The 13,602-nt window shown below is 49.3% G+C and overlaps 1 protein-coding gene across 1 annotated transcript in view; it reads left to right on the top strand.

The window, feature by feature from the left end:
• Positions 1-13,602, top strand: part of CUL5 (cullin 5) — a 190,852-nt gene that overhangs the window by 71,665 nt on the left and 105,585 nt on the right. The window contains exons 2-3 of the mRNA XM_063951611.1: positions 10,139-10,248; positions 10,921-11,020. Of these exons, the coding sequence (XP_063807681.1) occupies positions 10,139-10,248; positions 10,921-11,020 (210 nt within the window). The remainder of the gene's footprint in view (positions 1-10,138; positions 10,249-10,920; positions 11,021-13,602) is intronic.

Genomic DNA, 13,602 nt, shown 5'->3' with positions numbered 1-13,602 from the left:
TGCCAAAGGGGAGTATCTGGGTCCACACCATCATACCCGAGCAGACTCTTCAAAGCTAGCCAGATCTTCATGGCCTGAAAGACAATAGGAGACGAGAATCTAGAAGGACCCCCCCTTCCCCACCAGGACCTGCGCCGGGGAGAGATCCGGGTAGTAACACCTAAGGAACACCCAGTATAAGCCAGCCTCGTCCCCTCCTCTGAGCCAAATACCGATATATTTCAACTGAGCCGCGTAGTAATACAGTTGGAAGTGAGGCAAGGCCAAGCCTCCATCAGCTTTTTGTCTGGTAAGGGTAGTTAATTTTATTCTAGCCCTTTTATTGGCCCACATCAGGGACGCAATGATACTATTTATTTTCCTAAAGAAGGCTGGAAAGATGTACCCAGGGGATTGCAAGAGAACATACAATAGTTTGGGCAACACTACCATTTTAATGAGGCTAACCCTACCCGTCGTTGTCAGTGGGAGTTTACACCAAGCTCTCGACTTGCGTACAATCAGCTGTACAAGTGGGTCAAGATTCAAGGGTATAAAGTCCGAGGGGTCATTAGTAACTTGGATCCCAAGGTACTTAAACTGACCTGTCCAGCATAGCGGCAGAGAGAGCCTCGGGACCTGAGGGGGAGAGCCCATAATGGGCATTATAAATGATTTGGACCAGTTTATGCGGAGACCAGAAAAACCACCGAATGTCTCTATGACCTGCAACACAGTAGGCATATCCACCATGTAATCATGGAGGAATAACAACAAGTCATCCGCTTAAAGGGCTATTTTGTCAGTGCATGTACCCTTATCCACTCCCCCCAATGTGGCGACCTAACCAAGCAAGCAAAGGGCTCGATGGCCATGGCAAACAAGGCAGGAGAAAGGGGGCAACCCTGTCTGGTACCCCGTGTCAAAGGAAATTAGTAAATGTAGCCGTTGACCAAGACCCTGGCGCGTGGATTTTGATATAGCAATTTGATCCATTGTAAAAAATTAGGGCCAAAGCCCATGCTTCTCATGACTCCCCACAGGTAAGGCCACTCGACGCTGTTGAATGCCTTGGCCGCATCCAATGAGACCACAGCCGAGTCTGAGGGGAAGTCATGAGGAGCCTGCAAAATAGTGTACAGCCTGTGCAAATTAATGGACGTGGATTTCCCGGGGATGAAGCCGGATTGATCCGGATGTATTACAGATTCAATCACTAAATTGAGCCCGAGCGCCAGAATTTTTGCCAGGATCTTGGCATCGGTGGGGATGAGAGAGATCGGCCTGGAGGACTCCAAAAGTTTGGGGTCCTTTCCGGGTTTTGGGAGCACTATGACGGCCTCGGACATTGAGGGAGGAAGGTGATTAGTGGTAAATATATCAGCATACATTTCATGCAACTTAGGGCCAAAGAATTGTATGTACTGTTTATACAGCTCCGTGGGAATACCGTCACTACCCGGGGACTTGCCACTGGGAGACCTCTCCACCGCCGCCGTCACCTCCTCCAGAGTCAAAGGCGCATCCAAAGCGTCCCTATCCTCGGGGGAAAGTTTAGAAAGGGGAATTTTTGTCAGGTACAGGTCTAAGTCCTCCATGGAGCATGTCAGCCGAGTATCATAAACCTCCCTAAAGTATAAGAGGAACATCTGTGCAATGTCAGGGGTGTTATCTACCGTGCAACCGTCCGGGCCAGACATCTGTGCTATCGTAGTCCCAGGTCGGTCATAATGCACCAAATGGGCCAGTAAACTACCCGGTCTGTCCGCCTGCATATATATATTAGTAGCCCTAAACAAGAGGGAGCGTGCATTTTTGTCAGAAAGGTGAGCCAGCCAGGCCTCCTGAGCCAACAGCCAGCGAGCCTTCAGCGCAGAGGTCCCCTCGGCCAGATAGCGGGTCTCCAGATCCCTGCACTCAGACTCGAGCTGTCTCTCCGTCGCCCTACGTGCCACTTTGCAGGCAGCAATTTTGCCAATCAATGTACCGCGTAAGTAAGCTTTAAATGTATCCCAAACTACCGGGGCCGTGCCCACATTATCCGCAAAAAACCCTTCCCACATGGGCGCTAAATCCGGGCAGTCGCCCAGCTGGGTCAACCAAGACGGATGCAACCTCCAATATGACTGTCTCCTTTGGCACTCCCCATCCAGAGACAGCATCAGGGGGGAGTGATCAGACACCCCCTGTGCCTCGTAGTGGACATCTTTTATACTAGGTAAGAGCTCAGGTGAGACCAGGGCTAGGTCCATTCTGGAGAAGGAGCCGTGCGTACTGGAGAAGCAGGAGTATTGCCGAAGCGTAGGATATCGAGTCCTCCAAGCATCCACCCACTGCATACTATCTAGAAAATCCGCAAACTTAGATTTGGATAAATTCGGGTTGCCCCCCGACCGTGAATCCCGAGGTGTCCTCCATCTGTCCAGAGAGACATCCAACACATTGTTGAAATCCCCCAGACAAATGACAGGAGTGTGAGGGGAAGAAGCAATAAATGAGGCGGCCTTCTGCAGGACATCATATGAGAATGGGGGAGGAACATATACAGACAATAGGAAGAATACAATTTACATTCTAGAAACACGTATCTACCATACGGATCCGTATTTACCGTGATCAGCTGAAATTGTACAGTCCTTTTTATCATGACCGTCACCTCTCGGGAAGAGGAGGAGTGCGAGGAATTATACGCCCAACCCACCCAAGGCCTGCGGAGCGACAACAGTCTATTACCCTCTAAATGAGTTTCGCTCAGGCAAATAATGTCCGTGCCATATTTCTTAATCATTTTAAATACTAGGGATCGCTTTATTTTATTATTAATGCCCCGGACATTCCACGCCAAGATTTTTAAGGGAGACATGTCGGCCAATGTACCAACTGGGACACATCACTCCTAGATTTTATTTATTTATTTATTAACAGTTTCTTTTATAGCGCAGCATATTCCACTAGATACCAGAAGGCTAAGAGGAAGTACCATCATCAATGCTATCTGGGCATCTACCCTCCCGTACGGTGCTCCACTCTCATATGCATATCGTCCGCAGGCCCCGGTTCCCAAGCCAAACCCCATAAAATAGCACAACATCACCTCACTGTCTGAAAAACCAATATATAGAAACCAAAAAACTAACAAAAGGAACAAAAAACTGCTGAGAAACCTACAGCAACCCCACAACCACCCCCCACCCCGTATACCTCCCCGAACTGTGGCATACACATATCCCTAACACAACTCTACCCCCGGAGATTCGAAAACCTACGGCAACGCTATTCTAGGCGTACAGATCCAAAACAACCCCAACACAAAACCCTTATACGTATATAACTCTTCTCAGCAAAGTCCAGAACCACTAAACAAAAGGAAGCTCCCCGGACTTATACTTGCAGATTGTAGGCCCATGTAGGACGAAGTCCTGGTGTCAGTCTGGAGCCAGTTGGCGGACACCTGGAGCATATCTGTCCAACCAGGCAGCCGCCTCCCTCGGAGAACTGAAGAACTTGGTTTCCCCATCCGCCACCACACGCAACCATGGAGGGGAACAGCATTGAGTAGGGAAGATTCAGGTCACGAAGACGTCGCTTAATGGGAAGAAACTGGGCCCGGTCTTTTTGAACTTCTGCTGCAAAGTCCGGAAATGCCGACACCCGGACTCCGTTCCGAAGCAAGGGGCCCTTCGTGCGCCCCAGGCGCAAGACAGAGTCCCGGTTTTTATAGTGCAAGAATTTAGCAATAAATGTTCGTGGAGGGGCGCCTAGGGGCAGAGCCCGCTCCACCGCAAACTGGGAAGTTAAAGGATTCATCGACGTATGCGTCTTTCAGCCAGGACTCTAGGAAATCTTCGGGATGTGCCCCCTCCTCCTTTTCAGGTAGGCCCACGAACCTCACATTGTTTCTGCAAAGTCGGCCCTCCATATCCAGGAGTTTAGTGTGCAGTGTCGAGACTTGTTGTGTCACCGCAGACACAGAACGCTGCAGAGGGCCGCTGAGGTCCTCCAGATTAGAGACCCGCGTTTCGGTTTTGCCCACCCTCCTGGCGCAGCAATGATAAATCGTACTGTACCTTCTCCTCCATTTTGTCCGACAGGCGTTGTTCGCTGGCCGCTATGGCCTCCAGGACCTGTTGAATGGAAGGAGCAGATGGTTGTACGTTCGCTCCTGATTCGGCCCCGGCTGGGGGATCGATTCTGGTAGAAGGGGAGGGCTTAGGAGGTGATTGCGTCGGCTGGGTAGCAGGCTGTCGAGCAAACCTTTCCAATTTAGCCGCGGCCGCGCTCTGGCCACCCCTCACCATCGTATCAAGGCCCAGCAGTGCTCAAAGTCCTAATATTCAGTGTCAGGGAGTACAGCAGTGGGTGGTGAATGTAATATCAGCAGCACACCAGGGTCCAGGACATCCAGCAATAATACAGAAGGGGGAAGGGGGGGACCATAGGGAACCAGTGGTGTATGTATGTATGTATGTATATATATATATGTGTGTGTGTTTTGCTAAATATGGCACAACATGCAAAACACGGCTAAGCTGTTTTTCACGAGTAACAAGTGGATAGATTTTAAAATTGTTTTCCTTGATAGAACATGTATAAAGTAACATATTAAAGAAGCAAATTAAGAAAATTCATATATATATATATATATATATATATATATATATACACATACACACACACGCACGCACACACACACACACACCATATTCCAACAACCGGCACTCCCTGGATAGCTTGTAAATACCTGGCCAAGGTGCTCTCCCATGGGTCACTCAGATCCCTAGATACCAATTGCAAAAGAGGCACTCCTGGACTTCCAAATAGGTGAAACAAATGCGGTGATTTAATTCAACGTTTCGGGGAACTGCCCCCTGTCATCGGGACACACACACATCATATATATATATATATATATATATATATAGTGTAGGATAGTCCAGCAGCAGAAGGCAGGGCAGCGGGGACCAGCTCAATTCATCCAGCCCAATATTATCTTCACACACACCGTTCCATGCAGTGAAGAGGGACACTGGAAACTGCAGTCAAGATGGCCGCCTAGCACACATACTCTCCCTTCTTTTATCCAGCACTCTCAATATCTGGCACCAGGGGAGCAGGATTGGGCCAGTATGGTACCCTGGGGGTGCAGGAGTGGGGTGCTGCTCACCTCAGATGCCGCAGGAAGCCGTGGTCGGCCGGGGACTTGCTGGCGGCCTAGGCCTGAGATCCAGGCTGCCGCTGGCCCGAGCCAGGAGCACTCACAAGGGTCCTCCAGCGATGCCCGCCGCCTCCCCAATGCCGCTAGCCGGTAGAGGAGCTGAGGGGAAGCCACAGAAAGAGCCCCAGGATATATTCAGGATTAATATCCAGGGAGCTCCTCGATCCTGCTGCCTAGTCTCTCGCCGCCATGGCCACGCCCCAAATATTCTGCCATTTAGTGATAAGATTTTTCCACTCTGCCAAGTGTCACTTCTCTAAACAAATGTGGCTATACAGAGGGATCTCTGCATGTTTGTTTATCTCTGTTTACTGAACAGTTCTGAAAAAATTACGAAATAAACCCACATCTAATATCCTGTAGAGTTTCGTTAACGTTTAGATTATATACCTTATTTGCCAGAGATGCAAAGGACAAACAAGCAATGAAAATTAGTTATACTAATAGTATTTTACTAATGTCCAGAATAACATGGCCATACGTGCTTATAAAACATAAACCTATTGCTTCCATTCTTGGAGCAGCTGTTGTTATACACATAACTGATCTCAATGGTAGGTGTCCATTGACACAGGAAACAGAGACTGTTCTGTTATCTAGACGCAGCCAGCAGTTGCGTTTGAACTAAGATTTCCAACAGACCTCAATGATGGCTCAATATTTCAATTTACATTTAGGAGTGAACATCATAACGGGGTCGATTCAATTCTCCGACAGTTGAATAGCGCCGGGAATTGGCTCCCGGTGCTATTCAATACAGCGCCAAGTGACACTCAATTGTCGGGAATTCTTCTCTCACCCCCGGGGATGCGAGAGGAAATCCGACAAAAGTGCTTGCCACGTGGCCGGCGCAAGGCTGATTCTGTCGGGAATCGGCATCGCGCCAGGGAGTTGTCGGAGAATGCCCGCTCTCCCGACAAATCAACCCGTTAAGTCCGGGAGAACGGGCATTCACAGACTTAACATGAGCTGAATTGAATAGCGACGGGAGCTAATTCCCGGCGCTATTCAACTGTCGGAGAATTGAATCGACCCTATTGTCTTTCCAGTGATCGCGCTGAGCCCAAAAAAACGTGTGGGTCCCAGGGACGGGATCGGTATGAAATACCTCCAATCAAAATACCGACGTTCAAAATCCCGACACCAATTGACCGATGGTCAAAATACCGACAGGGTCAAAATACCGACACGGACAAAATACCGACATTTAAAATACCGACAAGGTCAAAATACCGACATGTAAAATGCCGACAGGTCAAAATACCGACATGCATTTTTTTGACGTTTTTTTGTGTGTATGTCGACATAAATCAACATGGACACCATATAAAGTGTACCGCGTCCCCTCGCATGGCTCGCTGCGCTTACCATGCTTCGGGCACGGTGCCTCGCGCTCGGCACACTATTATATTCCCCCTCCAGGTCCACTGGGATGGTAAAGTATGAATAAGTTGGTTTCAATTAAAAAAATCATGAAAAACTCATGTCGGTATTTTGACCTGTCGGCATTTTACATGTCGGTATTTTGACTTTGTCGGTATTTTAAATGTCGGTATTTTTCCGTGTCGGTATTTTGACCTTGTCAGGATTTTGACCATCGGTCAATTGGTGTCGGGATTTTGAACGCCGGGATTTTGATTGGAGGTAAACTGACTGCATCCCCCAGGGACCCCTCACTTTTAAAAATTGGTGTCCTACCGGTCCTTTTCTGGGTCCCATCGTATTGAAGGTTTTTATTAATCTTAATCTTATTTGGACACTACAAAAGTGTTGCAAGGTGGGGGGGATGGGGTGACAATGCTGCGGGGCTGTGTAGCATGCAGGACACCCTGCACCAGAGCTGTGTAACTAGACATTTTGGTGCCCTTTGGCAGAAAGTGAATTGAAGCTCCACCTCCCAGACCCTAAACTAGAGGCGGTGCCCATTAACATTACATCACACCACACCGTAGTGCCACTTATACACATTGCGCCAGGTAGAGCACGTTACACATATTGTACCAGATAGAGCATGTTCTACACAATGCGCCAGGTAGAGCACGCCGTTCTACACAATGCGCCAGGTAGAGCACGCCGTTCTACACAATGCGCCAGGTGGAGCACACCGTTCTACACAATGCACCAGGTAGAGCACGTTCTACACAATGCGCCAGGTAGAGCACGTTCTACACAATGCGCCAAATAGAGCACATTCTACACATTGCGCCAGGTAGAGCACGCTGTTCTACACAATGCGCCAGGTAGAGCACGCTGTTCTACACAATGCGCCAGGTAGAGCACGCTGTTCTACACAATGCGCCAGGTAGAGCACGTTCTACACAATGCGCAAGGTAGAGCACGTTCTACACAATGCGCCAGGTAGAGCACGTTCTACACAATGCGCCAAATAGAGCACGTTCTACACATTGCGCCAGGTAGAGCATGCTGTTCTACACAATGCACCAGGTAGAGCACGTTCTACACAATGCGCAAGGTAGAGCACGTTCTACACATTGCTTGAGGTAGAGCACGTTATACACATTGCACCAGGTCGAGCGCGTTATACACAATGCGCCAGGTCGAGCGCGTTATACACAATGCGCCAGGTCGAGCGCGTTATACACAATGCGCCAGGTCGAGCGCGTTATACACAATGCGCCAGGTAGAGCACGCCGTTATACACAATGTGCCAGGTAGAGCACGCCGTTATACACAATGTGCCAGGTAGAGCACGCCGTTATACACAATGTGCCAGGTAGAGCACGCCGTTATACACAATGCGCCAGGTAGAGCACGCCGTTATACACAATGCGCCATGTAGAGCACGCCATTATACACAATGTGCCAGGTAGAGCATGCCGTTCTACACAACGCACCAGGTAGAGCACGTTCTACACAATGCGCCAGGTAGAGCACGCCGTTCTACACAATGTGCCAGGTGGAGCACACCGTTCTACACAATGCACCAGGTAGAGCACGTTCTACACAATGCGCCAGGTAGAGCACGTTCTACACAATGTGCCAAATAGAGCACGTTCTACACATTGCACCAGGTAGAGCACGCTGTTCTACACAATGCGCCAGGTAGAGCACGCTGTTCTACACAATGCGCCAGGTAGAGCACGTTCTACACAATGCGCAAGGTAGAGCACGTTCTACACATTGCTTAAGGTAGAGCGCGTTATACACATTGCGCCAGGTCGAGCGCGTTATACACAATGCGCCAGGTCGAGCGCGTTATACACAATGCGCCAGGTCGAGCGCGTTATACACAATGCGCCAGGTCGAGCACGTTATACACAATGCGCCAGGTCGAGCACGTTATACACAATGCGCCAGGTCGAGCACGTTCTACACAATGCGCCAGGTCGAGCACGTTCTACACAATGCGCCAAATAGAGCACGTTCTACACATTGCGCCAGGTAGAGCACGTTCTACACAATGCGCAAGGTAGAGCACGTTCTACACATTGCTTGAGGTAGAGCACGTTATACACATTGCGCCAGGTCGAGCGCGTTATACACAATACGCCAGGTCGAGCGCGTTATACACAATGCGCCAGGTAGAGCACGCCGTTATACACAATGCGCCAGGTAGAGCACGCTGTTATACACAATGCGCCAGGTAGAGCACGTTATACACATTGCACCAGGCAGACCACGCCGTTATACAGATTGCACCAGGTAGAGCACGCCGTTATACAGATTGCACCAGGTAGAGTACGTTATACACTTTGCGCCAGGTAGAGGATCACTTACACATTGCAGCCACCACCTGCTTCACTCACCAGCTCTGCACTCTCACCTTGGGGTATATTTACTAAGGTGGGAGTTTTTTTTAGAAGTGGAGATGTTGCACATAGCAGCCAATCAGATTCCTCTTTACATTTATCTAGCTGCTTCTAGAAGATAATAGTTAGAATCTGATTGGTTGCTATGGGCAACATCCCATTTCTAAATAAACTCCCACCTTAGTAAATATACCCCCTTGTGTCCGGAGTAGAGCTGAGGAGTGCGCTGCAGCAGCTTCCCGGTACCTCCGTGGCTGCCCCCTGCCGCAATCCTTGAGTCTGAAGCCCCGAGTGTAGCGTTGCGGCTGCATCTGAAGAAATAAACTGTTGGAGCGGCGGCAGCAGCACACCACCCACTTCCCCTGTGTGCGCTAGTGCCCCCAGCCACCTGCTGTCCCACCATCTACCGCTGGCATCTCATGATCCCCGCTTACTCTGCTGGCTCCTGTAATTACCGATGCGGCACCGCGTAAGGTCACCAGCTTCATGCCCGGCCGGAGATGACAGCCCCCTAGCCACACTCAGCAGCATGGAGATTCTGGGTCCCGTGCGGAGCTGAGAGTGAGGGGAGTGCGGGAGATCACATTATCCATGGTCTCCTCCCCTTCCTCTGCCATTGGAGAATGAAAGTAACTGATAGCACAGGATGGTGTGCTGATTCGTCACAGCGCGTCCTGAGGGACCCGACGTTTTTTTATTTTTGAGTCACTGCTGTCCATTATCGGGTAAAATCGTATTTGCGAACACTGGTCTTTCTATGCTGAGAAGCAGAAGGAAAAGTTAAGTGCACAACAATACAAACATGGTGGTACGTCTGAGGAAGTATTGACCTAATTGTACATGATGAATAATAATTGGTACGGAGACCTTGTGTTGGGAGTAATGGACTATAGAGTAAAAGCCTGGATAGATGGGCCGTTGGCATTTATGCTGCTTTCTGATTTAATAAAAACTAAACGGTTATCCAGAATTAATCAGATATGTTTCTTAATAATTTGAAAAGACTGTATATAACAGTTACTAAAGCTGGGTAGACACTGGGCCGACACATCACGTCCCCGCTGCCGCACTGACCAACCACATACATGTAGTAACCACATACACCTACCGATCGGCTGCTCGATGTGTCATCCTGACAGCACAGTTAGTAATAGTTGTGTTTTCTTTATTGCAGAATAAAGGTTCCCTTCAGTTTGAAGACAAATGGGATTTCATGAGACCGATAGTTCTGAAACTTTTACGCCAGGAGTCCGTCACAAAGCAGCAGTGGTTCGATCTGTTCTCGTAAGTCATCAGATATTGCCCCAAGACATTGATGATGTTTTGGAAATGTGTCCGTGGGAAAAGGTTTTCCGAAAAAGAAAGATACTTTTGAGCATGCCTCTCGCACACCTGTCCATTACGTATGATGCATGTCTGTATTGTAATATTAAATGGTCCCTTTTTAAAATGCTGTTTAGTATAATTGGGTTCAGTGTGAATTTAAAGTGTGTGTGATTTGGGTCTGAGTTTATATAGTTTGCTTTCACCTCATTCTCATCCATTGTGCATTATGTAGGGATAGAACAGTCTGTCAGATGCTGTTGGTGGCAGCAACCTGTCCACCTGGAAGCGATAGTTTAGTGGGGGCAAAGCTGCGTGTGACAGTGATGTGGTCATTAAAGTATTTATCGCTGTATAGCACAGGGCAGTGGGGAATGCCCCTGAAGCCTGAGTAGTTGTTAAGGGGGGTTGATCAGATGAAAGGAAGGCAGTAATATTTCAGGAGACCGCCTTTAATCATAATTGCAAATATTTAAGAATACGACGTAAGCACTAAATGTTTGTACTTTTTGCTTGTTTCCCTCTTTTCATTAACGTCTCCACTTATTTCCTCCGCAATGTCCTCATGCACGAAGTAGCAATTGTGCTGCTCCTCACCTGATGTATTATGTAGGACTTTGCCTTATGTTTCAGGGACGTACACGCAGTTTGCCTATGGGATGACAAGGGTCCAGCAAAAATCCATCAGGCTCTAAAAGAGGACATTCTAGATTTTATCAAGCAAGCCCAAGCTGTGAGTGTTTCTTTTATGTCGTCTTCGGTTATGTTTTTACATATTGTTTTTAAATCATGAATATAGGCCCTCATTCTGAGTCGTTCGCTCGGTAATTTTCTTCGCATCGCAGCGTTTTTCTGCTTAGTACGCATGCGCAATGTTCGCACTGCGACTGCGCCAAGTAATTTTGCTATGAAGATAGTTTTTTTACTCACGGCTTTTTCTTCGCTCCAGCGATCGTAGTGTGATTGACAGGAAATGGGTGTTACTGGGCGGAAACACGGCGTTTTATGGGCGTGTGGATAAAAACGCTACCGTTTCCGGAAAAAACGCGGGAGTGGCTGGAGAAACGGAGGAGTGTCTGGGCGAACGCTGGGTGTGTTTATGACGTCAAACCAGGAACGACAAGCAGTGAACTGATCGCAGATGCCGAGTAAGTCTGAAGCTACTCTGAAACTGCTAAGTAGTTTGTAATCGCAATATTGCGAATACATCGTTCGCAATTTTAAGAAGCTAAGATTCACTCCCTGTAGGCGGCGGCTTAGCGTGTGTAACTCTGCTAAAATCGCCTTGCGAGCGAACAACTCGGAATGAGGGCCATAGAACGGTTTTATTAACCTCCAGGGACATATTTAAAGTATTATTGTAGTTGAAAACTGAAATGACTGGCAGTACAGGATCTCTGTTTTGTAGTGGAGAAGTGTCCACTATTTATATGTATTTCTGCTGCAGGTTACACTGGGCTCCACAAGGAAATACTTCGGGGTGTAGAGTAGGATCTTGATCCGAGGCACCAACAGGCTCAAAGCTTTTGACTGTACCCAAGATGCACAGCGTCGCCTCCTCTATAACCCTGCCTCCATGCGAGTGAGCTCAGTTTGTAAGTTGGTGCCTTGCAGTATACAGGCACGTTACAGGTGGCTGCCTTAAGCAGCGTTTTTTCAAAGTAATTTTACAGATCTGAACAGAAGATTCTGTTTGAAGACTGCAAGGGCTGCTGCTGGTAAAGTCTTAGAGACTTTTCAGCATGCAGCTCCATCACCCCCAGCGGCGCTGTATACTCCCACGCCGGGGTTGCCGGGTCACTGCAGCGGAGACCAAGGCTTCTTCCTAACTGAGTCACACACACGCCGCCGTCTCCGGGATTGCGGGGCCACAGACAAGGGGGAGGTAAGGGGTTCCTTTACCGCGATCCAGCGCGGCCGTGGGAGGTGGGCCGCGCTGGCGTGGGCACTGATTATTGGCCAGCTTGCGCCACTAGCCACCAGGGTATTATTTTGGGCACAGGTCAGGGGGATTTAATACAATTCCCCTGTTTTAAGTTCTGCCTGCACACTCGGTGGGAATGCCAGCAGGGAGAGCAGGCCGGACCTGGGGCCCCTTCCCCCAGCACCCAGGGCGCCATTTCTACAATGTTCCCGCCCTGGAGCTGCCTCCTTCTCCTTCACTCCTGCTCAGCGGCCATTACAGCTTGAGCCTGGCTGTTCCTGGGACTGCTGGAGCAGGAGACATTCTCTTTGGAGAAGACCTAAATAAGATTGTGGCTGATCTGGCTACGGCTAAAACAGGTAGCCTACCTAGTACGGCTCCTTCCGCACAGAAGGCTAAAAGTACTTTCCCTCTGCCCTTTCGTACTCCAGGTAAAGCAAAAGGTCAGGCGTACCCAAAGCAAGCTCGTGCTTCCAGACCAAACAAGCCCAGACCAAAGCGTGCCTGGGCTGCCCGTCAGCCAGCTTCCTAAAACTGACAAGCCTGCCACATGACTGGGCGGGCCTCCCTCTGGGGAATCCCAAGGTGGGGGGCCGACTTCTAGGTTTTGCCCAGGAATGGTTGAAGACCACTTCAGATGCCTGGGCGAGGGAAGTCGTCGCTCGAGGTTACGCCATACCCTTCAATAATCGTCCCCTGCAGCGGTTTTGCCTGACAGATGTGCCTCTGGATCCGGCAAAAGCAAACATGTTGCACTCAGTGGTACATTCCCTCCTGGTCACAGGAGTGGTGGTACAGGTGCCTCTGGCTCAGAGAGGCAAGGGGTACTATTCCACGCTGTTTCTAGTCCCGAAACCGAACGGGTCCTCGCGGCCCATTCTCAATCTGAAGTCCTTGAACAAGCATGTGCGGGTCTCCAAGTTTCGTATGGAATCTCTGCGCTCTATTGTTCTGGCCATGGAGCCTGGGGACTATATGGTCTCCCTGGACATACAGGATGTCCAACTGCATATTCCTATTGCGGTTTCTCATCAACAGTACCTGCGGTTTGCGGTGGGCAACCTTCTTGTCCCCTTCTACTTCCACAACGGCCAGACCTCCTTGTTCAGGGCCCTTTGTGTTTACCAGGACTTGGCCCGTCGAGCTTTGACGGCATGGCTTTTGAAGCTTCCGTCCTGAGGGCCAAGGGTTTTTCTGAGGCGGTCGTTCAAACTATGTTGAAGGCCCGTAAGCCGGCTTCTGCTCGGATTTACCATAGGGTCTGGAATGCTTACTTTACTTGGTGTGCGTCTCACAATCATGACGTTTTCAAGTTTAGCACGGCCAAACTGTTGGCCTTCCTGCAACAGGGCCTGGACTTAGGTCTACGTCTGGCCTCCCACAAGGTTCAC

The sequence above is a fragment of the Pseudophryne corroboree genome, chromosome 2 (genome assembly GCF_028390025.1).
Source record: "Pseudophryne corroboree isolate aPseCor3 chromosome 2, aPseCor3.hap2, whole genome shotgun sequence".
Lineage (NCBI taxonomy): Eukaryota > Metazoa > Chordata > Amphibia > Anura > Myobatrachidae > Pseudophryne > Pseudophryne corroboree.
Note: the sequence above shows the minus strand (reverse complement) of the source record. Positions and strands in the feature narration are given on the sequence as shown.